This window comes from Coccinella septempunctata, chromosome 9 (genome assembly GCF_907165205.1).
Source record: "Coccinella septempunctata chromosome 9, icCocSept1.1, whole genome shotgun sequence".
NCBI classification, from domain to species: Eukaryota; Metazoa; Arthropoda; class Insecta; order Coleoptera; family Coccinellidae; genus Coccinella; species Coccinella septempunctata.
Genome location: NC_058197.1, coordinates 19,754,278 through 19,776,963, shown reverse-complemented (window position 1 = coordinate 19,776,963; position 22,686 = coordinate 19,754,278). Strand labels below are relative to the sequence as shown.

Sequence of the window (22,686 nt, the reverse complement as noted above, 5' to 3'; positions counted from 1 at the left end):
CCACCACAGAATGTTATTATTTTCTTCTTCTTCTCTAAGTTATGTATGTTGGGTTGCCTACAACTTTTATTGTTACCATTTACATTTCGTGTTCTATTATGATACAGCTAGGGGCAGACTAGTTCAACAATATTAAATTTTTCGAAGGAAATATGAATTTTTGGTAGAATGAATTGTTGGCAGAGGCTGAAAAATTCTATGCTATGTGTTCTATGCTTCGTTCATAAAAACAGCGAAAGTTATATAAGAGAAGTGATATATCAAAGAATATATTCCATGCAAACTACTATTCCAAATGCACGAATCTTAATCAAGCAATTCTGAAAAACTTTTATCGAATCGCTTCGTTGTGATTCCATGAACAGGTCAGAAATGGATAGCAAATGAGAAGTTCATATGCGTTTGCTTTTCTATAGCACAGATTGAACCATAGAAATTAGACTATGATTTAAATATTTAAAATTTAAAAAACTTGGACCGATATACTAATCGCTGCATTGTTAACATTGGTGTTGCACGCTGTATCTTCAATGTCGAATCGAATTTATTGAATACACGACAAGCCACTTAACATTTAGAGCTTTGTATTCGAAGCAATTTTCGTTTCTCGTAACAATAAAAATTCAGTACTTCTTATGTTCTATATGTTCCTACAAGGATATTCGGAATTTGCGAAATATCGAAATGATACATGAGGTACTGGTTCATTGAATAAAATTCAGTAGGTGTTTGAATTTAGTGCCATTGAAGACTCCTCATCTAATCCAATTTTTTATTAAAAGGTGAATTCAGTTTTTTTAGTTTTTAGATGGTAAACGATTTCAGATCATAGAAGTATTTCCATAATTTAAATATTGACAATCAACTTCTTAACTTCATCCTGATATTTCTCGATAAAAAGTTTTGGGCATGGATTCCGATCAATTCCAAAGTTGCATTTTCAGGCGTGACAAAGGGGATCTGACTCTCGAAAGTATGATGAATCTGACTTTCGACTTTAAGGCCGACGATATAATCGAAGATGGAAAATGTAAAAGAAAAGACATCGAGGAGATAAAAACGTGGCTGGTGTCGAACAGTTTACCAAACGCGACCGACGAACAGATCGTTCTCTTCCTTTTAGCTTGTGATAGCAACGTTGAATACGCCAAAACGACAATTAAGTCTTACTATTACTACATGTATCACGGTAAGAACATCACCAACAACAGAAATATCAATTCCAAGGAGATGCTAGAGCAAGCAAAAATAGTGTGAGTAGAGGTCTTTCTTCTTTCCTTCATACGTCACTCAGTTGTCATTACACACCTTAACCTCACTTAAAATTCTCTGTATTATCAAGTGAGAGCGTAGTTATACCGAGAAGAACGAAGGACAATTATATGGTGATATTCCAAAGGCTGAGCGACTTCTCGCACTGGAACTTCAACCTTGAACCTTCCATAAAGCTCTTGTTTATGACCTTGGAGCTTGGCTTGATGGCTAATCCTCCACCAGACGGGTTAGTGGCGGTTTTCGACATGACTGGAGTAAGAAAACAAAACAAGAAAATGTTGAGGTCGACCAAAATCTTCAATTTTTAGGTTAGCATTATGCACTTGACCAAGCTCAGGATCGGTCCACTCAAGCTGCTTTTCCACGTACTCCAGGAGGCGTTACCCTGTCAAGTCAGGGCTATACATGTCTTGAATTCCGCCTATTTCGTGGATAAATTGATAGCGATATTCAAACCGTTGATGAAGAAGGATCTTTACCAAAAGGTTTACTATCAATTTCAGCCAAACTTACAGGGTCCATCAAGAAGGACCTGAACAACTCGAATGGTCCTTCTTCACGGATCTTTTTGAATATTATGGGCCCAAAACGGGGCCCCTGGGGAACTCCTTCACCAATTACTCTTGTTCCAGCTGCATTTCCATCAGTCTAACATCGATATGGACGTTTTTTTCGAGAATTGCGTGGAGGCTGATTGTATTCCAGCCGATTACGGTGGAAAATTGCCCAGTGTTAGAGCCATGAGCGAGGCCACTTTAGAGAATATGAAGAGGAGATCCGAGTGGTACGTGATAGAGGAGAGTTTGAGGAAAAATTATAAACCTACGTCGAATTCTTGAACTTTCCCAGCTGGATTGTCTCACCTTAGTTGTTGATGTTAAACTTTGAGATATGTGATAGTAATTATGTTAAGGTTAGATGTACAGATAATAAAACATCAGTTGTTCAAATTTGTTAATCACACTCGGAAAAACTAACAAATATTCAACACATAAAGATGAGAAAAACCGTATTCCACAAAGTAATCAAACAGATACACCATTCAATCGACCTATGAACTCTCCTTAATATTAACAATGACTGCAACAAAGATGATCAACTATGTACAAAATGAGACTTATGGCTTTTTTTCCACCCCCTTCAATCAATCTATCTGTAAGTTCTTGAGGAACGTCTTCTCGTCCATGTTCTCCGAACTCTTGGAGTTGCTGCCGGTCAAGAAGCCCCACCAAGAGGTCTTCTTGATCCTCTTGGACTCGTCCGTCTTGAACAGCTCCGTTTCCTTGAGCCACAAGGCGTATTTGTCCACCATTCCCTTGACCTCTTCGTCCAGGTCTTGCATGGTGGGGGCCTCGCCGCCGTAGTCCATCGGTAGTAGTTCCAGGGGGATTCCCTCAGGGGTGTTTCCTAGGGCCAACAAAATATGATAAGCTTCTAGTTTCACCAGGATTTATAGAGGTTATCAAGAATGAACAACAACTCATCGAAGCTTGAACTTAGAGGAGGTTTTCGACGAAAAAAGTCCAAAGGAATACTTCTGTGAAGAAGTCAAGGCAGCCATGTGAAAGTTTCATTGTATCTGCTTCCAGGATAAGCAAAAAAAGCCAAAAATGTTTGGTGGACACACACGAGTTCTAAACGCATCCTCACCTTTGTGAAACTTCAAAAGACTCAGCATTTCAGATTTGACCATCGGTAGGACAATCCGCATAACGTGATGCACCCAAGATGCTGTGTTCAAGACGTGTATACTCTTCAGCCTCGCCGGATGTGCTTCCTGCAAAAAATAGACGATAGTTCTTTCGCAACTCTGTACCTACCGCCTAACCCTAGCTACGCCTATGTTCACTCACCTGTATGTAGATCATGAAGGTTCGTAGAGCCGGCAGGCTGACTCTCGCCAAATGACCTATGGAGACTCCTTTCATATCGAAAATTATCACGTATCTAGGAGAAAAAAATTGCACTTGACTTGATGAAATTAGCATCTAGACTCATTAGTGTAATGACTATGTTTGATTGCCGTGTAACGAGATCAAAAGGAAGCAAAGAGTGGAGTTTTTATAACGATCAGGTCGTTAATTATCCATACTTGATTTTACGCTTTGGTTCTTCGTCGAACTGTAGCCTTTGGTTTTCCCCAAGACAAGAGAAGTTTGATGAACTGTACGAAGACTTTGGTGTGAATCTATAAAACATTACTTACCCTTCTTGAAGACCATCTTCGGAGATTATACAATCGTTGTACATGCAGAAACCCTTCACGGCGTCATTGAAGACCATCTTGGTGGGATCTGGGTCTCTCAGGGAATACATCAACACCCTGTAGCCCTCCGGTGTCAATTTAGGCAGTCTAGCCAGATGCCTGGAAGAATAAAACGCGTTTGGACGAAACGTTCCGGAAAAATGAAGAAAATCTATGGAATGACTGTGATTTCAAAGTGACATATGCTCGTTTGGTATTTCTATGGCTCAAGTCACTCATCACATCCAAATTCCTGTCGCATCATGAACAAAATTCCTTTCAATCAATTCAAACTATTGGTAAACAGTTCTTCGAGACAACGGGATACAGCAATGATGATGATGATGATAGTTTCAGGTACAATCGTTAAATTTCCCGAGAATCAATGTCATCACAAGAAGCTTGGTGGTAGGGTCAAACGTCAGCAAACTCACCCTGGTCCAAAAACGGATCCCTGGGTTTCTCCAGACCGAATGCTCGAGAACAAATGGCTTATCGAGGACGTATTCCTTTTTCTCCAGGAAAAAAGGCAACGTCCCCATCAAATGCAAGATCAGAACCAACGAGTGCGGTGAAAAAGTGGCTGAAACGTACGAAGCCAAAACGCCTTCATGCATTCACATACCTCCCCTTTCCAAAGACTTCACCATGAACCCCGATGAGATCTGTACCAAGTTAAAGGAGGAAATGGTGACTTACAACCCACCTCCACCAGACTCCATGCCAAGTACGTCTCAGCAGTGCTCAAAACCCAAATTCTCCTGTCCGAACGCTCTCACCAAATACCTCAAAACACGTGGAGAATGTCGAGAGGTAAACAGAGGGGTAGAAACCAACGACTGCCAGAAGAAAAACACTTGTCCCAAGGTGAAAAAGACCATTTTCACCGGAAGGGATTGCGCTCTAGACCCTTGCAACCCAGCCAAACCACAGACCAAACGTCAAAAAACGAAGAACGTTATACGAGACATGATATCCAAATTAAAGTCGAAAAAACTGATGAAACCGAGCGGTTTCCTAGACGAAGATCTGTTGCGACTGGCCTGCCGGAAGCTGGGGTCCGGAGGAGATAAGAGATCGGTGACGTGTGTCAAGCTCACGTCAAGTGGAGAAACGTCACCGTTTGGGGTTCAAAATTTGCGTGAACGTATTAGAGGAAAGGTTCTGGAAGAATTCGACGCGGAAGTACCGCTGGATAAAGAATCCGTCGAAGTCTTCCTGACCCAGAGAGATCTACTGTTCGATTACCTCGACAGAGAGGCGACGAACCTGTCATCTTCGATAGTTATGAGCAGATCTGAAAGGACCAAGAAGTTGAACGATATACTGAAGATACCCGAAAACGATGGTACAAAGGCTAGGAAGAAGGTAGCCAACAAACCCAAGTGTAGGAGACGAAGAAGATCCAGATGGTTCAGCAAGATTCCCATTGAGCCGAACATGAAGGGAAGCGTGATCTTCGCCAATGGCACAGCGCAAGAATTGGACGACCCTTGCAAGATCCTATCTGTTAACTTTAGCGCGTCTAACTTGCATCCTACCGAGGAGCAAACCATTGTCGAACCGAAGGAAACTAGGTGTGATTCAGCCATCAAACGTATGTTGGACAATTACGATTCCATCCTGGAGAAGTTAACATTGAATACTCTGGAAAATTTGGAGAAGGAATCGTTGAAAGGGGAAGAATCCAGATGTAGCTTAGTTGAAACCTTGATGTGCGAACCTGAGAAAGAAACCAAAGACCTCACTTCAAACTACGAGGAAATATCAGAGCAACGGTTGGAACCAGTGGTGAGGCAGAAGAAAATCAGCAAGTTGGATAAGACGGTGAAATGTTATACGACCACAGTTTCGCCGGAAACGCAACGCCAGACCAAGAAGAGGCACAAGAGGGTGAAAAAACAGTCGAAATCAAGGTTAAAAGTAGGATCCACTGATAACCTCAACACCAGTCTGCTGGAGGTTAACGGCTTTCCCAAGACGACTTCTTCGGCAGCTTTGGGTGAACGTTACCACGCCCTCACCACCAACAACCTCCTCATAGACTTCGAAAAACAAGAAGAAGTCAAAAAAGACGAGGTGAAGAGCGATAACAGCATGGTGAATATCAAGGACATCGCTTCCATCTATGACGAAAAAGAGGTACCAGGAGATAACTCCGACAGCACCAAGACGTCCAAGAACGGGACCGTTTTGCCAGGTCTGACACGTCCAGTAACCCAGAAGGTCCCTCATTTGAATCTCTTGGACACCAAAGCTCTCAGACCTGTTTCCAGCTCTTGGAAGAAGAACGCAGGAGCTGGTGGAAGGTTACATCGGAGGATTTCGCACGACTCTGGTTTGATTGCGAGGAAAACCAAAGATAAAGTTGGTAGGAAGAAGGCAATGGACGTTACGAACAAGCTGGACAATTTGGAAATCAAAGGTGAGTAGGTATAGGTTAGTTGGAAAGAACCAACATAGAAACCTTGGGGATAGAAGAAGATTCTCTATCCAGTTACTAACTTCTTGAGAACCGTTCTTGGTTGCTATGTTGTCTAGTTCCTAACTGAATCTGCTTCCTCCTTCCCCTCATTTCCGAGATCGAAGAATTCCCGTTGGCCAGAATCAGACCCTTGGGGAATCCCCCTCTTTCCAGGCGTGGACTTCCAGCAGATCCGGCTGAAATCCACCGATAAAACGGCCCTGTCCTGGAAGTCCAGATGCGAGGAAGACAGAAGATCTTGCCCGACCAAGAAGAAGAACTACAACGAGAAGGCGGACGCCATGTACCCCTTGCCGCTGGACTGGGACTACGACGAGAGGGCGCCCGATGAGATTGCCCGCAAGTGGCACACCTGGGAGTGCCCCAAGGAGGAAGATCCGGGTTGTCCCATCACCAGCGAGGATCTGAAGAGGGGCGCGCCGCACAAGAAACCGGTCAGCGCGGCTGCCATCAACAGGTGCAACTTTGACGAGTGCAAGAATAGGTTCAGTTGCAGGAAGCCCGCGTCTAGATGTAGGAATGCCAAGAAGCCCTTGGGGCCTGGGAAATGAATTGTTTTGAATAAAGGAGTTTCATGATTCAGCTTATCTTTCAATAGAGGTAGTTGTACCAATTGTCTGTGATTCCTGGGGACTCGAAATGCTCCAAAAATTATATAAATCTCCTAAATTTTGAAAGAGAACCAAAAGCAGCTTTGGACGTGTCGATTGACTGGATGGGTGAACGCTTATGAATTGAACAAGGGCGACAAGCTAGTTTTTTCCTTTATTTTATTTTTTTCTCGTTCGATTTAATTCATTTACGATAAAGAACCAAAATATAGAACAACTAAAACAATAGTAGTTCGTCGAACTGTAAAATGCTTCCAATCTTCTTCACTCAAGAACCTTGGAGTGAAATCGCCTCTGTTCATATAGAATATTTCGCCACATCGAGTATTATTTATAGATTATCCTCCTGGAACAACATAACTTAATGCTTAACTTCCGTACTGTCATAAATATGTACATCTTCACATTCGACATTTTTCAATTCATCCAATCGAACAAATCGTATACGATAGCGATAGGAAAGTATCTATTATAAGCATTATTCTTATTGAGATCGAAAGTGGAAAGTTGACAATTAAGAATACTGGCTGGAAACACTTGAATGAAGACGATGAAGAAAAGGTTAGCAAGAAAGTGACGTTTGATTTTTTACCCTGTAGCAATTGCTTCGTTCTAGATTTCTAACAGATCCGAAGACAAAAAAGTAGAGAATAAAGAGGAGAAAATATCAGTGTGAGCACTGTTTATCATCCCCGCGTTTCTGAACGATTAGGTCATCTTCGGGTTTACTTACGCTAGTCTCAGCATCGCTTGTAGCTTGGGGTCGTAGACGTTCCTGCCGGCGAAAAGTAAGGGTGAGGTACTCCTGATGGTGAAGTAGTTCTCGATGCAAACCTTGGTCCTGTCCACGGAGTAGAAGCAGGAGTGGAGGAACAGGAAGATGTACTCGTCTGAGATGTCCGGGAGATGGGGTTGGGTCAGAAGCCTGAAAAATGAAGATAAGGGGGCAAAATAAACAGTTCAAATGGGGGATTTAGCACGTTGATTCCTTCTTTTGTTAGTTTCGATTGTGGAGTTCTGAAAGTTTAGGTTAATTCCGAAATTTTGACCTTCCAGGACAGTCATAAACAATTTTGAGGCATAAAATAAATTGAGGGGTCATATAATCTCACTGTATCAGTCTGGAACGTACAACTATCGTTAATTAATCTTTGCATAACGCCAGAGTTTTGTTCAGGTAGTTTTCAAGTAATGTTATTCAGAATTTGGTTCTCACAGCTTCAAATGTCGAATTTTTTGTGTGTCTCAGAGGTGAAAACCTTGAAAATAAACTAGTTTTGACGTTATCGCTACACCTCAACCTGACTCGGCCCAAAGATTCTCTAAATTCCAACTTCGAATCCATAAAAAATCCACAACGATTCACGTAGATCTCTTGGAACTTCTGAATGCAATTTTTCAACCCTAATTATCCAAAATTTGCACTCACCATGCCCTAACCCTCTGCAGCTCCTTCTTCCTATCGGGCAGCTTCTTGAGGCCGTCGATGAAGGGGTGCATCTTGGAGGTTGTGACCTGTACCGGCATCTTGCCCTTCCAGAGATTCACTTCACCTCGCGAAATTATTTATTTATTTGCTCACGCGAATTTTCAACGCGCAAACTGGTACAGTTTGACGACTAGCAATCTCTCAGATACTGTCCATGATGGTGGCGTGGTTCTTTGCCAATATGATTCTGTCGAAATGGAAAGTAGGAGCAGTAGGGGGCTCGGGTTGTGGGGGTATTCCTCGGAAAAATTGACGAAATTGATGTTATGCGCTTCGTCGTCAGCGTTTATAGACACCACGCAACGAATTCGTATGGAATCACCCGGTATTCATGGGGAAAATTAGGTTTGGTGTTACAGTATGGCCGAAATTCGATAAAAACCTCACGAAATCTCAGAAATGTACAATTTTATCTCAACTTTAAAGACGAAATATCCGTTTTTTTGTATCAAGATTTCATGTCAATGATTTTCCTCTGTTCTTTCCACCGTAATCAATGAAATTCTGCGGGAAATAGGTCTGGGAAACAAGTAGGCCAGTCCAATACTCTCACAGCCACACTCTCTGTCTTCTAGTCGTTTTTGGCGACAATGTGCTACAGCACATCATATGTGGCTCGAAGAAAAACTGTTTTTAAAGGGGTAGTTGGCGGAATTTTCCATTTTCTTTCGTGTGTTAAGAGATTTAAGTTGTTTCGGAAACCTCTTGTTGGATTTTCGCCCTGTACATCTTGTTTTGCATCAGATCCGAACTGAAAAAACCATCTGCAAATGGGATAATTCAGTTAATTAGGTGTATGAAAGTTGTGTCGGTTCATCCCACGTTAATTATCATTTTTTCTAGGTAGAATACACTTACGCACGTATGTTTTCAATACCGATTTCCAGGAGCACCATTAAACGAAAAATAATTCCAGTCGATGAAAGGTTTTCATTCCGTATAATCATCGGCGACAAAAACAAGGTTGTAAACAGGGAAAATCATCATTGACGCGTTTCTCTCCACGGAAAATAAGCGTAAAAAATGGTATTTAACGTATTCAGATCAACAATAAGAGAGGTGTACAAAGTATAGATCAATCATTTTTTTTTTAGGTACGGGTTGGGAAATGGAGAAACCGCGGCTGAGTTTTGGCAATTTCCTTGGCACCTCAAGGTCGGAATAATTATTGGTTTGATGTTGTTGCAAGTGGAAAAAAGTGCGATAAAATATCGACGATCGCTCGAAATTAGATATTTCGTCACATCACATACCACGGGAATTGGGTGTAAAATTTAATAACACTTGTTCGAACGCATAAAAGTTTGCTGCAATTTGCCAGCGGATATACAGAGGGTGTTTGACAAATATATGCAAGTTCGAAAACTCTAATTGGTACAAAATATCAATTATCACTTATTGTATGAAATACAGTCAGCAGAAATGCCATTTCTCAAGGAGGAAATGCATCAGAATGTAGGAAGATACTTTTAATGTTTGCTATAGAGTTGTGCAACACTTTCTACATGACCTCTTGTTGTTCAACCAACGTGTAACGTTCAAAGTCGGACACAAAAGATCTGATACATTATTTTAAATTTTTTCGATAATGAATCGATGAAATGAGATGGCAGCAATCCTTAATTTAAAACTACAACCCTTTCGATAAGTGGCACAACATTTTTGTATCACTTCTGAACTTTTTTGTAACATTTATATTGACGCAAAAAATTCTGCATCTTCACGATGAAAAGTTTTTTGGGGTTTGTTTAGCCCCCTTATTTTTTGGGGGTTGGGCCAATTAAAAACTGTTCATTTTCCTCCCCCTGTGTGATTTCTGACGGTGTTCTATTCAACGAAAGAAAGAACTAATGGTAAGTATGTCACATTATCATTAGGAAGCAAAGAAAGTGGTTTGGATATATTGTGTAACTCTTTACATACGAATATTACATAAAAGATCGAAAGGTGCTTGAGCATTCTTAACTGAAGCAGTTACAAATGTGGATAATTAGATTCCTTGGATAGTTTCGTCCGTTTCCATATATACAGGCTGCGTCGATTCAACGAATGAAAAGAAAGGGGGAAAACTAATAAAAATGTTGAGATTTTCAATTTATAGAATGTCCTCATTCAAAATCGGTTATAAGAGAAATAATCGTCGAAGTTACTATAGACGAAAGGTCATAAAAGAGATCAAACATTGTCAACTGATAAAAGATTACAGTAACAGTCGAAATAGTACTGGAAGAATCGGTTCAAGTCATGTTAATTTATTGATAAATACACCTCATATCATTCACTTTTACTAGAGGTCTTATGTATTGTTCTCATGTAACCCTATGAATTATTAATTTACACTTTCATAAAATGATTATTGAACTGGAACGTTTCAGAAGCAAAGTGATTTTTACCTAACTCTGACGCATTTCATTCAGGAATTTTTAAATTTTTCCGCATCGATATTTAGAAAAATTCTCCTGCAACTGTAAGTTTTTCATTCTCTTTCAAAAATTATTTTAATTGCATTTTCAATCCAGATGGCTCTACCAAAATACGCTTTCACCCTTTCTGATGTCATCAAAGACAAGAAGGTTTCCCAAGATGAGGTGACCGAAGTAAGACTGTGGATGCTCACAGTTAGTCTTCCGGTTGTCTCTGACGAGATGATAGCAACGTTTGTTATAGCTTGCAGAAGGGACGTTGACAATACCAAAAAAGCACTGATGAACTATTTCCTATGTAAGAAAAAATCTCCTGAAGTATTCAACGATTGCGACGTCGACTCAGAAGAATTGAAGATAGCAACGAATACCATGTGAGTCAATATACAGGGTGTTTCACGCCTAGAGAAAAATCCCAATCAGTTCATGAAACATTTCATGGAGAAAATCTGATAAGATTACAAAAAAAAGCTGGACAATTTTTTTTTCCAGCTATCATGCATCCATGCCAGTACGAACAGATGATGACTCAGTAGTTCATATGTTCAGACTCAACGACACCAGTTACAAACACTTTCACTTTGATCCGATAGCGAAATTATGTTTTATGCTTGTCGATATCAGTTTGAACACAAAGAGTCCCCCCACTGGTTTGAAAGTTGTGGTGGACGCTAGAGGGGTGAGTTTTCACAGAAAATCCTTCGATTATACTTGAATTTTCCACTCTGTTACAGGCTGGATTGATGCATTTGACTCGTTTCAAATTGGGTTCGATGAAGAGATTAATTGAATATCTCCAAGACGCAATGCCTTTAAACATGAAAGAGATCCATGTCCTTAACACTATTTACCTCGTGGATAAAATTTTGTTTATGATCAAGCCATTTATGAAACCTGAATTGTATAAAATGGTGAGTATTACATTCATAAAGTTCAAATGAATCAACACCGTCTTTTCCAGTTACATCTCCATCCAAATAATACAAACCTGGAGGAGTTCTCCAAGAATCACATACCGAAAAAGTGCTTACCGTGTGATTACGGTGGGGATCTTCCATCATTCCAAGAATTGAACGAGAAAACCATCGAGAGATATAGGGAACTCAAAGAATACTACCAAGACGAAGAAAGCATCCGGAAATCATGGGAAACGTCACTCAACTGAACAAAATAAAGTTAATTTTACACAAAAAGCGATTATTTATTAAAACCATATCCACTACTCCATAAAAGTCAACACGAAATAAATATATACACGCATACAGTTTGAAAACATACAAATTCACATTTTCAGAGCTTCTTGTAACTTTCTTCTAGCTTCAATAACTTTTTCTTCCTGTCTTTTGATATCTTCGTCCGTTATACTAACGGCTTGAACTAGGGGTTGTTTAGGGTCTATGTAGGCTCCGGGATCCTTCTCTAAGAGGACTTTGGGACCACTTTGTCCAGTAACTGGTTGGGCGGATACGTGTAAAGCTGTAGCAACACTCTGTATCATTGTTTCTTCTGATACGTTTGGACCTACCGGTTTCAGGCCTTTAAGAAGGTCCATAGTGACGAACTCTGTTCCGTCTATATCACAGGCTCTCATACCTTCCAGTCTGAAAATATTTCGTTGTTGACGAAACTAGAAATTGGGAAAATTTCAATAATTTACCTTTTCTCCCACATGAGTTGTTTCGGCTTCTCCTGGTTACCATTTTTGAAATCAGACTTCACTTTGCTCTCCTGCGTCTTGTGGATGGTCACAGGTTGCTTGAATATCGAGGCTGTCTGTCTTATCGGGGGCACTAGGGAAGCGTCGTTTCTCATAGTCCTGTTGTAGTACATAACGTCCACTTTACCGACCGACATTCCGGTTTTACGAAGAACATCTTCCCTCTGCCACCTTTTACTTTGATTTCCATATTCGTATTTGCTCCTATCCAAGATGCCGTTCATTTTCTCGAATTTTTCTAGCGTTTATCGTCGTTTACAGCAAAAAAGACAACTTTACTTTCTTTTTCCACAAACAAAACAAACTGAAAATTTGGAGGTTAAGTGGTTTGACAGCTCAGGTAGCTGTGACGCGATCTATGGGAGGTTATCTCAACTAATTGTCAGTATGATGTGTTGCATACCCAATTCAGAATAGAATGTATAAAAATGGCAGTGGCGGAGACGTAGGCAAGCAGAGGGGTTTTGTGAATGAATCATTGAGAGTTGTTTTTAAGATGACATAATAACATTTTGACCTTATTCCTTTAAATTTTCAAACTTGAAGCTCTACTTATCCTATTTTATATCTGTTTGCAACAGGAAACTACTGAATGAAAGTTTTGAGTCATTCGATATCAAAATAAAGCAAGTCATATAAAATAAATACTTTTAATTTCATTGAAATCAGTTTTTAAAGTCACATAATCCAACTACAAACATAATAATCTCTCGATAATAATAAACAAAAACCTAATTAACCTATATATCACTGAAAAAAATGTGACGCTCAGTCTATCTTCTTGTCTTCAACATGTGTCATTTTTGAGGGGACGATATACGTCTTGTAGTAAAACGTGCCGAAAAGATATGTGATATAAAGATTCTGTGCTAACCCTACCGCAGTCAGAGCCTTTGGAAAGCTACAGTTGGGATGGAAAACCACGCTAAAAGCCATGACCGTAAGCAGGACGAATTGAATCTGTGGAAACAAGATCGATTACTAGAAAAAATCCATCGACAGACTGTTGGATGGTTCAGAGATATTCTCTCCGCCAGCACCATCTGTTAGCTTAAAAGTGAACCTCTACTCTGCAGGTTCCTGCAGACTTGTTCCTTTATATTTTGAATTCCAAACCTGGACCAAGTATAGTATACCTACCAGTTGTAACTGAGTCAGATGCTTCTTCCACCAAAGACTTTTCTTAGTACCAGAATTCCATAAAGAGACCCCATAGTAAAAGTACATAACGATGTGGACGATGGTGTTGCAAACCCCTACGAACAAAGTGTTACCACCAGGCACGTATCTGAGTGCCAGCCATGGAAAAGTGACCATCATCCCATGGTGGTAAATATGGAGGAAGGTAACTTGCCTATCCTTCTTTCTCAGAATGAAGAAAACCTAAGAGAACCACGATTACATTTCGAACTGAAGACAAAGTCCTATACACTTACAGTGTCCAACAAATCGTATATCTTAAGTATGTAGTAGAGGTAGCACAGGTCCAGTTGAAGCCTCGAATCTGGATTATCCGAATAATCAACTGGGGAACAGAATGGTGACATTTTGAATGTCAACGGAATAACCTAGAAAAAAATGTAGTATGTTGAATACAATCGTATATCGTTTATGACTCACCTTGTACAACAGGTATCCATTGAAAGTGATCTGGGTGAAGTTGTAAAAGAGGATCAGAGAGTCGATTTTCATTGCCTCCCTCTTCCTCATGAAATCTGGTAGTATCTTCTTCACTACCAGAAGATAAATAAGGAAGATTCCTATAGGTCTCCATGGCGATGCAGCGAACAAGTAATCGTTTGTTCTCAAATCTACGGAAGAAGGATTGAATTAGAGAAGAAGGAGTTCCCCAAGGATCTGTTCGATGACCCATTCATTTCTATGAATGGATATTCGAAGAAATTACCTGAAATTTTCGTCGTTTATTTTGGAATATTGTAATAATGGATGACCCAAAAACATCCCGAATAAAATGAGAATCGTTTCCATTGGAAACGTGATTATTTTATATGTTTCACCTGAGGAGTGTTAAAAAGCTCGAAACATGCGATTGCTTAAAAATTTGAAAATCTTCAAGAAAGGCAGTTTCAGAATAGAATTTTGCTTAGGAACTTACCCGCCAGATCATCCACAGCGTATTTGTACAGATGTTGGACACTGCCTATGACTTCAACCATTGCGCTTGTGGAATGAAGAGTTGAGGACCGAAGGTGTAGCCTATTTAAAAAAAAATCCGTTCTACATACCAGTGAAAAAACAATGGAACAATCGTATATTTTAATTGTTTTCAATTACTTGACCTATACAGATATACAGAATGTCCGAAATTTATTCTCACATACGATGCAGTTCAGCGTTGGAAAACGACTGCGACATTTTTGATAAACCTAATGTTTGTGCAATAATTTTACAATTTTATCGCACCGCTACTTAATAGTTTTCGTTCAAGAAGGTTGACAGATAAGGGCCGGTAAAATTGATTGTGTTTTTTATCTACTGGATTTTCGGTATGGTGAAGTCTATGCAGTTTTTAAAAACTACGTGAGCATGTTTTGAAAAATGAGCTACCAACTAGGATTAAACTTGTAGAATTCAACGATACATTCTTTGATTTTGATCTCTCAGGAATTTAATGATCGAAGAAAAATGATGTTCTTAATTTTTTTACTCAACCAAGATCTTTATTGCTAGTTGACCAGGTTAAATGAAAATTCATTGTCAACTTCACAGTTTTCTCAGATTGTTATAGCCTGTGTATTTTCGATGGAAATAATGGAAATTGTGACTCATTTTTTAACGAACTTATATCGATTTATCTGTGCGATAGACTTTGTAGGTCAGACTCTGCTAATTTTATTCAAATGGAACATATTTGGGACCTTTAAGGTCATTCCCCAAATTGAGCGAGCATATATTAACTCAATTTCTTGTTCTATTTGAATGAAATTTGTGTATCCTCAGAATTTTAACGTAAATTCTCGTAATTCATTAAAATTTCAATATATAATAGTAATTCCATATTATTTCTTTTTTTTTCAGTAAGTATTTCATTTGAAATGATTAATTAAATAAAAGGAAGCATATCTTCCTAGTTCCCCTCATATACAGTCGCTTGAAAACATAAACAATATTGTTTTTGGGTGGATTTTTCCTCTTTACATTAATACATGTTGTCCCCATTGTTCGCATTATTCAATAGCAAATATTTTCATCTGAAAACAGTCGACAGTTTGAGAAACCTGCATGTGAAATAAATATATGCGAAAAACAACATTTGAATCTATAAATGATGCTTTTATTCGGCTATGTATGTACATTTTGCAATCGAGGTGAATTATGCATCTTGCTTTGTTTCGAATCGATGAAATTTGTCATGAGTATACAGTTGGACACAATTCCTTCATTTCCGAATGTTTGTGGGTTTTGTTATACAACTAAAATGGGTCAAGAGAAAAGTTTGTAAAATGAAACCAGATTCACAGTTAGAAACTATTTATTGAACACAAAACTCACATATTTCTCTGGCAAAAGACATAAATTTTATTAGAACAAAACAACAGAAAACTCTAAAAATTGATATCCAATGAGTAAATATTATCATTTGCAGTTTAAAACAACACAAGGGTAAATAAGTAACTGTGAGAACACTTGTTTAAGTCTTTTTTAATATAAAATATAAGGTACACTCTCCTCTCTTAAAAATACACAATACTTAAACGTAAATGTATAACAGGCTTGAGCAAATGATAAAAAATAACTCAACATTTGAACATAAAATAAAAAAAACACATCATCTTCTGAAAATCAGTGAATTAACGCTGACAGTCCTCTATATGTGTACAAGAAGAGGAAGTAGAAGAACAGACCTTTACAGATCTTATCCAATGCCCAAAGTCTGAAAAAAAAATTTATTATAAAACATCCAATACAATAGTATACAATTTATACTAACATCTTCATGTTCCTCCTGGCTGCTGGTAACATATCATCGGTTTCCTTCAAGATCGTCAACCTCACGGTGTGTATACACTGCTCAAAATAATCCATGAGATCCAACCCCTCCCCGTCCAGGATATAAGTTGACCTCTCCCTTTTATTCATCAAATCCCTGGCTATCTTCATCTTGTCATTCGTGAAGTTCCACGCCCTTGAAGTGTAATATTCGAACATCTCCTGTCCTTTCTCTATCCTCCTCTGGATCCCATACAATCTAAAAAGTAAAAAAAATTGATACGGATGACTATTAGTGAAGAAAAACAAGGTGACGATAATTTAGATCGACTAATTTGGTGTTTACGCAAGGTTCTCGAGAAAGACCCACCGAAATTTCGGATTATTCACGGTTAACCTTGAATGGTGTCCCGCAGGGGTCCATTCTTGGGTCGGAAAAGTTCTAAATTTGGATGAAAATTGCGTTTTTCCGATGGGTATTGATGAGTGTCAGTATTTCGAGGGATAAAGTTGTACTCACACTGGTTTATAACCTAAAATGAGCAGGAGAAGATCAATGAATAGTGCTGGGATGATCTGGAACAGGTAGAAACAGATGGCGTGGTGTATCCTAGACTTCTTCATGGAGCCTCCGGGGTACCAGACGCATTGGTTGAAGGGCATCCTGGTATACACGATCTTTTTACCCATCTCTATGATCTCCTCCCAGGAGAACTGATAGTCCGAGGTACTGGTCAGGTTGAAGAAGCGTTGTTTCCTGAAACAAACAATTGGGTAAAATTGGGAAAATCTTGGCAACCATCAGACTTACTTCTCAACGTTGACGTGGTACCAAGTGGCGCAAAGCATACCGTTGACGCAAATGTCAGCCGGGACCATATCAGCGTAAGATTTGCTGTCCATGTACATGCTCCTGATGATGCCCTTACCAGCTCCCACGAACAGACCCATTGGGCCTTGCAAATTGTTGCACCACCCGGGCAAGGGATCCTTGTAAATTGGGATAACTACAAAAACGTTTCGGTGAATTTGAGGGGCTTAGAAATGGGCCTTGAGGCACCTCTCACTTACCAACTGATGGTCTGACCACTATAGCGGGTAGTTTCTCCATCTGGTCGTAGACTAGAGCCTCGGCAAGGGCCTTGGTGAAGGTGTAAGTGTTGGGGATGTCCCCAAGAAGTCTGCGAAAAACGGTTTTTGAGAAATTTTGAATTTGGGTGGATTTAGAGGTTGTTTACTGTTTGGTGAAGTTTCCCATTGCGTCTTCTTTGATCCAGTTGATGCTGTTGAGGACCTCGTAGGGGTTTGCTGGCGGGGGGTAGTATTTCTCATCGAGGACGTCTTGGAGAGGGTTAACATAGGCGGTGGATACGTGGATGAAGCACTGAGGGAAATACTTGAGGTTAATTTGGGTTTTTTTTCAATGTTTTCAGAGACCCAGGTTTGATTAATGTTTGTAAGGGTTGGATTTCGTGGGTCTTTTCCAATCTAATTTTGGTCTTGAATGCGTTTCAACACTCTTTTTGATGGATGAGATTCTCTGACTGAAGAATCTTTGATTAACTTTCTCTCAGACCATATTTTGTTTCTCCTTGGAACCCAGTTCTTAGAATCTCGAATGTTTTCGATGCAGAGTTACTGGTTGTTATGTCTGGCGACTTTAAACGCTGGAAGGTTAGATGAATGGTAGTCTTTTGCAACGTTGAGCAGACCAATAATCAGCTACCTTGCGTAAGAAATGAACTGGCTGGCGTACCTGACCTAACCTTGACGGTTTATTAACAATAATGGTTTCGCTCATAACATTTTCCGATCGGACATCGCTAAACTGGGTACCTCAATGCGTCAAATTACATGGAAATATTGAATGTCTTTCAAAAGGTATATCCTAAAGCCTTTTACCGAAAAAAATCGCTTGTTTTACCCATATTCAATTCTGGTGAAAATTACCTTCAACTTCTTGCACTGATGGGCCAGATCCAGGGCGAATTTGGTACCCCTGGTGTTCATGGTAACGGCGTACTTCATGGTATCGTCGAACCTGGTGGTCGCAGCTGAGTGATAGAAGAACTCGACTTCTTCTTGCAGAGTCTTCCTGTCCTCGGAGGAGATGCCAAGGTCGACTTCTGTCACGTCGCCAGCTATCGCTTGGCATTTCTGGAACGCATCTGGATTCTTGGCCCTCAAGGTATCGAACAACTGGAAAAAATGGCGTTGATGAGTTTTTACCACCCCTAGAATGATTGCTCGGTATTTTCGATTCATCCTGTACATAGGGTGTGAATGAATAGTATTGAAATGTATCCAGGTATCCTAAATGGTGACTATCGAAAAATTTCAAAAAAGATGGAATCACTTAAATGATCGTCAAGACCGAACAACTGCATCGAGCTCTATAAATTCTTCAGATTTTCAACTAGAAGAGATGCTCTTTCAGAATATGTATCACATTTGCATCTACAGTTATTTTTATTGAGAGAAAAATTACTCGCACGGTGACTTTAGAAAAATGTCCAAAAAGATGGAATCACTTAAATGATTGTCAAGACTTAACGGCTGCATCGAGCTCTATAAAATTTACAGATTTATAACTAGGAGGGTTGCTCTTTCAGAATATGTATCACATTTCCATCTACAGTTATTTTTATTGAGAGAAAAATTACTCGCACGGTGACTTTAGAAAAATGTCCAAAAAGATGGAATCACTTAAATGATTGTCAAGACTTAACGGCTGCATCGAGCTCTATAAATTCTTCAGATTTTTAACTAGAGGAGTTGCTCTTTAAGAATATGTATCATATTTCCATATACGGTTATTTTTATTGAGAGAAAAATTACTCGCACGGTGACTATCGAAAAATTTCCAAAAGATGGAATCACTTAAATGATTGTCAAGACCGAACGGCTACATCGAGCTCCATAAAATCTTCAGATTTTTAAGTAGAAGAGTTGCTCCTTCAGAATATGTATCACATATCCATCTACGGTTAGTTTTAATGAGAGAAAAATTACTCGCACTGTGATTATAGAAAAATTTCCAGAAAGATGATATCAATTAAATGATCGTTTTGCATCAACGGGCTATCTTTATTAGGGTTTGTTTTGCTCAAACTAATTATGAATCTTCAACTTTCCCAGAGCTTCAAATTCAAGGATGACCAAACTAATATGTCATCATCATCAACGATGAAGAATTTTATGGATTCCCATTATAACCATAACATATATGCGTCCATATCTTATTTCACGCACCTTGTACATCTCATCGAGTGAAACGACCTAGTTTTCTCCGAAATTTTAGCCCAAATTCTCCGCTTTACGTTATTACGTAAACCCGCGTTCGTGTAGGTAATAAACTTGACATTAAAAAACCTTTCACAACCTGCGTATAGTTTTACTTCTAACGTCTTTGATGGAGATCCGAATGATGCGGTCATCGCAAATGAATTTATTGTTTTTTCTGGTACTGCATTCCACACAGAAAAACAATATAAACAAAGGATGTTGCTACTCACAGCATTGTTGAAGATGTCTTGAATCCTCTCATTCGGCGTCTTGCCCTTCTTGTTCCTGATGAGGATGTAGATCTTCTTGACCCCGCCGCAACATCTCAGCAACTTCTCTATCAGGACTTTCCCAAGAAAACCAGATCCTCCTGTTATGAAGACTGTCTTCCCGGTAAACATCTCCGCTATGCGGTCCGGCATTTTTTCTATATCGGCAGGCTTTGTCATCTCGCTGTTGTCCTGAAGAAAAAGAGAAATTTCTCTTGATAATCGCCCTAATGATTAACCGTTAAAAAGTTTACGCACAAACACGAGATTCACGCATTAGTTCGAAGTAAATACCAAAAAAAAAAAACGTTCACACGACGCTAAGTTCAAAAGGTAAACGTTTCGACATGGTTAGGATCATTTAGTGTTGGCGAACCTGCTGAAATGTCATCTGTGGGCCAATAGGGACGCTCCAGGATCCGATATTGAAGTCTGATTGGTCCGGAGAATGACAGGTGTCAGTAGGGCCAACCGAAACTGGATTATTTGAAATTGAGGGGGAAAAAATGTTTAATCATTTTGCGTCGAATTTCCTTTCACCTAACGGAGTTCTACCCAACCTAAACGTTTCCGGTTTCGACAATGATCATTTATTGTGATCTCGGAGCTTATATGAATAAATCAAGAACTGTTTTCTACGTCCTGATCGTTGGAAAAAAACGAGTAATCGCTTGAGGAAGTGAATTAATTGTTTCAAGAGAATTTCGGCGCTTTAAACATGTACATAATATCTTCTGTTATGCTTTCTTTCTCGAGATTTGAAAGTATAAGACCTCTGACGGTCAATTATGTAAGAGATTGTTTCACAAGTTCTGGTTTCGGCGGACCAGAGCAGCATTTCTTGCGGCAAATATGGTCTTGAAATGGGTGGTTGAAGCTACCAGTGAAGATGGTATTTGTCGAAGGAGTAAATGCAAAGAAACTTTTTCCTAGGTCTTAAGAAGGACCAAGTTTTTTCCCTACATGTCTCTTATAATCTCTAGTCTATTGACGTTCATAGAAATTCTTGGTTAGTAGATATTGCAAAAAGTGCAAATGTTTGGGTATTTTGGCAGTTTTTTGCTGAGTAAAAAAGACGTCACTTCATATTTGCCTAAACTTACATAATCTACGAGCCTGGATTATTTGAAAAAATTTGAATCTACTGTAAGTTTTCCATAAATGAATGAAATCTTCATCGTTCATATTTTTTTTGAAATAAAGAGTTAACATTGAGAATTAAAATCTTAAATTGAAGTGTAATGAAAATCCAAAGGATCAGGTATTTCATTGTTAAAATTTCAGGGTGGTTGATTAAATAGGTGAGGAAGTTTCAATAAATTATTAATTTGTCAAATAATTTAAACGTTTTTTTACGATAAATTTTTCGAAAGAAAATCAAAATTTTTCGTGTGCCTATGCGTCAAATTTCGGTCCACTAACCTTTCAAATTTTCCCGAAATCCACCGAAAAACAAAACACTTATCGACTCTGGAGTCAACCGCACAGAACCTCGATCTGGTACCACTTTCTACTTCGAATACCAAGTGACGACTAGACTTGTTCAACGCTTGGTCAATCTTATATCGACCATGATGAGTATCATCATTATCATTAAGGGGAATATTAACTTTTTTCTTACGGTGGATTCTGATTTTGACGATCCAAGTTTTTTTTTTCGAAAAAAGACCGAAAATGGTTCGAATTTGTTCAAAGAATCTATAAAACCGTCTAATTTAACTTGAAAACACATCGATATTTTGGAAAACTTGAACAAAATCCGTTTTAATTTCTCTCTAGGTGTCTCCAGACATTGAACCTCCAAATTTAAGCTCTTAAATACCCATAAACTTCGTTGCCTACATAATTCTTTTATTATTTTCCACGGAGAAGAATTTTCATGGGTTATTTTTGAATTATCTCACAGCAAATTGATTAAAACTTGTGCTTTCTTTATAATCAGCTATATAAAAGTTATCTTGAACTGTTTTTTCGAAAATACTTATATATTCAACGATTGATTCCTTGAAATTTCATATATTGAACTTGCAGAAAACACTGAATTCAATAACCTCAATACTTCAACACGAAAACTCGACAAGTTAAAAAAAAAATGCTTGAAACATGATGAACAGTTTCCAAAGCGTCAATCCTTCAAATCTAGACTCTCAAATACACATTTTTCGTGTAGAAAATAGATTTTTTGGGTCAGTTTCAAGAAGGAAAGTCCTTATCGATTTGATAATAAATTTTTTGGTCCATTGAAAGCCTTCTAATATTCAGATCCAAATGTCCGCCTATAATTTATATTCGCTCGTAATATCGCTCGTAATTTGACATTTTAATACGTCGAAAAACAAGGAATTCGATAGCACGGCAATCTGTAATTAATACATCCAATAGTCCAGCTTGGAAACTGGAAGAAATTCGAAAATAACGCGTTAAATAAAACATAGTAACCTTGTATGTTTCGCGCTTGGCCAAGCATTAAAGTCTCCATCTCCGAATTCATCGATTTCAGGGCAAAATGGTCTTTGGACTTATTTCGAGAAGAAAATCCCCAAATGAACCCGTTATTTTTTAGGTCACAGTGTACCTAATAAAAACTCAAATGAAACACCATCTGTTTTGTTCAACAACCATAAAAGTATTTCAAAATTTGCAATTTCAAACGTTGAAAACACCAAAATTCGCAGTATTAATACTTATAATTAACCTCTTGTAATTAATGTTTGCATCGACTGTGTGTAAGTTTGATTAGATTCGTTTAACAAAATGACTATTATTTTCCTCATCTTTAGTAGCATAAACCCAGAAGTAATCATTTCTCTCAATGATTGCATATTGCGTCAATAGCTCAGAGAAAAATATTACTTAGATACAACGCAGAGGCAATAAACGAATCCAATTATTTTTCTTTGATGAACTATAAACCATAGTCATGGGACTAAATGAAA

The 22,686-nt window shown here is 38.8% G+C and overlaps 8 protein-coding genes across 10 annotated transcripts in view; 3 read left to right on the top strand and 5 right to left on the bottom strand.

The window, feature by feature from the left end:
* The window catches only part of LOC123320324, a 376,599-nt gene that overhangs the window by 313,014 nt on the left and 40,899 nt on the right, over positions 1 to 22,686 (bottom strand). The gene's annotated exons all lie outside the window — the stretch shown is intronic.
* LOC123320277 (alpha-tocopherol transfer protein-like) lies at positions 626 to 2,225 on the top strand. The gene is made up of 5 exons (XM_044907554.1): positions 626 to 782; positions 945 to 1,253; positions 1,343 to 1,529; positions 1,584 to 1,760; positions 1,908 to 2,225. Exons 2-5 carry the CDS (start codon positions 976 to 978, stop codon positions 2,112 to 2,114), a joined length of 849 nt encoding a protein of 282 aa, XP_044763489.1. The 5' UTR covers positions 626 to 782; positions 945 to 975; the 3' UTR covers positions 2,115 to 2,225.
* LOC123320267 (alpha-tocopherol transfer protein-like) lies at positions 2,213 to 8,362 on the bottom strand. Its single transcript, XM_044907534.1, has 6 exons — positions 8,046 to 8,362; positions 7,350 to 7,541; positions 3,482 to 3,640; positions 3,129 to 3,222; positions 2,926 to 3,052; positions 2,213 to 2,682 (listed from the first exon to the last, which is right to left on the bottom strand). The coding sequence occupies exons 1-6, from the start codon at positions 8,141 to 8,143 to the stop codon at positions 2,420 to 2,422; spliced, it is 933 nt and encodes a 310-aa protein (XP_044763469.1). The 5' UTR covers positions 8,144 to 8,362; the 3' UTR covers positions 2,213 to 2,419.
* LOC123320221 lies at positions 3,707 to 6,587 on the top strand. The gene is made up of 3 exons (XM_044907460.1): positions 3,707 to 3,819; positions 3,872 to 5,945; positions 6,159 to 6,587. The coding sequence occupies exons 1-3, from the start codon at positions 3,724 to 3,726 to the stop codon at positions 6,554 to 6,556; spliced, it is 2,568 nt and encodes an 855-aa protein (XP_044763395.1). The 5' UTR covers positions 3,707 to 3,723; the 3' UTR covers positions 6,557 to 6,587.
* On the top strand, positions 10,274 to 11,721 carry LOC123320278 (retinaldehyde-binding protein 1-like). The gene is made up of 5 exons (XM_044907555.1): positions 10,274 to 10,572; positions 10,625 to 10,902; positions 11,021 to 11,207; positions 11,263 to 11,439; positions 11,490 to 11,721. The coding sequence occupies exons 2-5, from the start codon at positions 10,625 to 10,627 to the stop codon at positions 11,691 to 11,693; spliced, it is 846 nt and encodes a 281-aa protein (XP_044763490.1). The 5' UTR covers positions 10,274 to 10,572; the 3' UTR covers positions 11,694 to 11,721.
* Positions 11,709 to 12,584, bottom strand: LOC123320300 (methyl-CpG-binding domain protein 2). The gene is made up of 2 exons (XM_044907593.1): positions 12,186 to 12,584; positions 11,709 to 12,129 (listed from the first exon to the last, which is right to left on the bottom strand). Exons 1-2 carry the CDS (start codon positions 12,467 to 12,469, stop codon positions 11,811 to 11,813), a joined length of 603 nt encoding a protein of 200 aa, XP_044763528.1. The 5' UTR covers positions 12,470 to 12,584; the 3' UTR covers positions 11,709 to 11,810.
* LOC123320281 (elongation of very long chain fatty acids protein AAEL008004-like) lies at positions 12,882 to 14,642 on the bottom strand. 2 transcript variants are annotated; one of them, XM_044907559.1, is made up of 6 exons: positions 14,546 to 14,642; positions 14,362 to 14,462; positions 13,866 to 14,056; positions 13,682 to 13,813; positions 13,386 to 13,628; positions 12,882 to 13,205 (listed from the first exon to the last, which is right to left on the bottom strand). In XM_044907559.1, the coding sequence occupies exons 2-6, from the start codon at positions 14,420 to 14,422 to the stop codon at positions 13,014 to 13,016; spliced, it is 819 nt and encodes a 272-aa protein (XP_044763494.1). In that variant the 5' UTR covers positions 14,423 to 14,462; positions 14,546 to 14,642; the 3' UTR covers positions 12,882 to 13,013. The 2 variants fall into 2 exon arrangements, with proteins under 2 accessions (XP_044763494.1, XP_044763495.1); XM_044907560.1 differs by having other exon boundaries at positions 14,541 to 14,627.
* Positions 15,893 to 21,308, bottom strand: LOC123320246 (putative fatty acyl-CoA reductase CG5065). The gene is made up of 9 exons (XM_044907504.1): positions 21,173 to 21,308; positions 19,712 to 19,942; positions 18,147 to 18,395; positions 17,435 to 17,580; positions 17,268 to 17,377; positions 17,008 to 17,203; positions 16,717 to 16,953; positions 16,198 to 16,455; positions 15,893 to 16,140 (listed from the first exon to the last, which is right to left on the bottom strand). The coding sequence occupies exons 2-9, from the start codon at positions 19,928 to 19,930 to the stop codon at positions 16,050 to 16,052; spliced, it is 1,506 nt and encodes a 501-aa protein (XP_044763439.1). The 5' UTR covers positions 19,931 to 19,942; positions 21,173 to 21,308; the 3' UTR covers positions 15,893 to 16,049.

Coding starts and splice junctions, on each gene's coding strand:
- LOC123320246 (XM_044907504.1), bottom strand. CDS start 19,930: ATGACAAAGCCTGCCGATATAGAAAAAATGCCGGACCGCATAGCGGAG. Junction 18,396..19,711: donor AAGACATCTTCAACAATGCT/GTGAGTAGCAAC, acceptor CATTTTTTCCAG/TTGTTCGATACCTTGAGGGC. Junction 17,581..18,146: donor ATCAGTGCAAGAAGTTGAAG/GTAATTTTCACC, acceptor TATTTCCCTCAG/TGCTTCATCCACGTATCCAC.
- LOC123320277 (XM_044907554.1), top strand. CDS start 976: ATGATGAATCTGACTTTCGACTTTAAGGCCGACGATATAATCGAAGAT. Junction 1,254..1,342: donor CTAGAGCAAGCAAAAATAGT/GTGAGTAGAGGT, acceptor TGTATTATCAAG/TGAGAGCGTAGTTATACCGA. Junction 1,761..1,907: donor AGAAGGATCTTTACCAAAAG/GTTTACTATCAA, acceptor CTCTTGTTCCAG/CTGCATTTCCATCAGTCTAA.
- LOC123320278 (XM_044907555.1), top strand. CDS start 10,625: ATGGCTCTACCAAAATACGCTTTCACCCTTTCTGATGTCATCAAAGAC. Junction 10,903..11,020: donor AAGATAGCAACGAATACCAT/GTGAGTCAATAT, acceptor TTTTTTTTCCAG/CTATCATGCATCCATGCCAG. Junction 11,208..11,262: donor TTGTGGTGGACGCTAGAGGG/GTGAGTTTTCAC, acceptor ACTCTGTTACAG/GCTGGATTGATGCATTTGAC.
- LOC123320300 (XM_044907593.1), bottom strand. CDS start 12,469: ATGAACGGCATCTTGGATAGGAGCAAATACGAATATGGAAATCAAAGT. Junction 12,130..12,185: donor CAACTCATGTGGGAGAAAAG/GTAAATTATTGA, acceptor AAATATTTTCAG/ACTGGAAGGTATGAGAGCCT.
- LOC123320267 (XM_044907534.1), bottom strand. CDS start 8,143: ATGCCGGTACAGGTCACAACCTCCAAGATGCACCCCTTCATCGACGGC. Junction 3,641..7,349: donor CAAGCGATGCTGAGACTAGC/GTAAGTAAACCC, acceptor TTATTCTTCCAG/GCATCTGGCTAGACTGCCTA. Junction 3,053..3,128: donor CCTTCATGATCTACATACAG/GTGAGTGAACAT, acceptor TATTTTTTGCAG/GAAGCACATCCGGCGAGGCT.
- LOC123320281 (XM_044907559.1), bottom strand. CDS start 14,422: ATGGTTGAAGTCATAGGCAGTGTCCAACATCTGTACAAATACGCTGTG. Junction 14,057..14,361: donor CGCTGTGGATGATCTGGCGG/GTAAGTTCCTAA, acceptor CTTCTTCCGTAG/ATTTGAGAACAAACGATTAC. Junction 13,629..13,681: donor TATACGATTTGTTGGACACT/GTAAGTGTATAG, acceptor TGGTTCTCTTAG/GTTTTCTTCATTCTGAGAAA.
- LOC123320221 (XM_044907460.1), top strand. CDS start 3,724: ATGCTCGTTTGGTATTTCTATGGCTCAAGTCACTCATCACATCCAAAT. Junction 3,820..3,871: donor TCAATCAATTCAAACTATTG/GTAAACAGTTCT, acceptor TGATGATGATAG/TTTCAGGTACAATCGTTAAA. Junction 5,946..6,158: donor GGACAATTTGGAAATCAAAG/GTGAGTAGGTAT, acceptor CCCTCTTTCCAG/GCGTGGACTTCCAGCAGATC.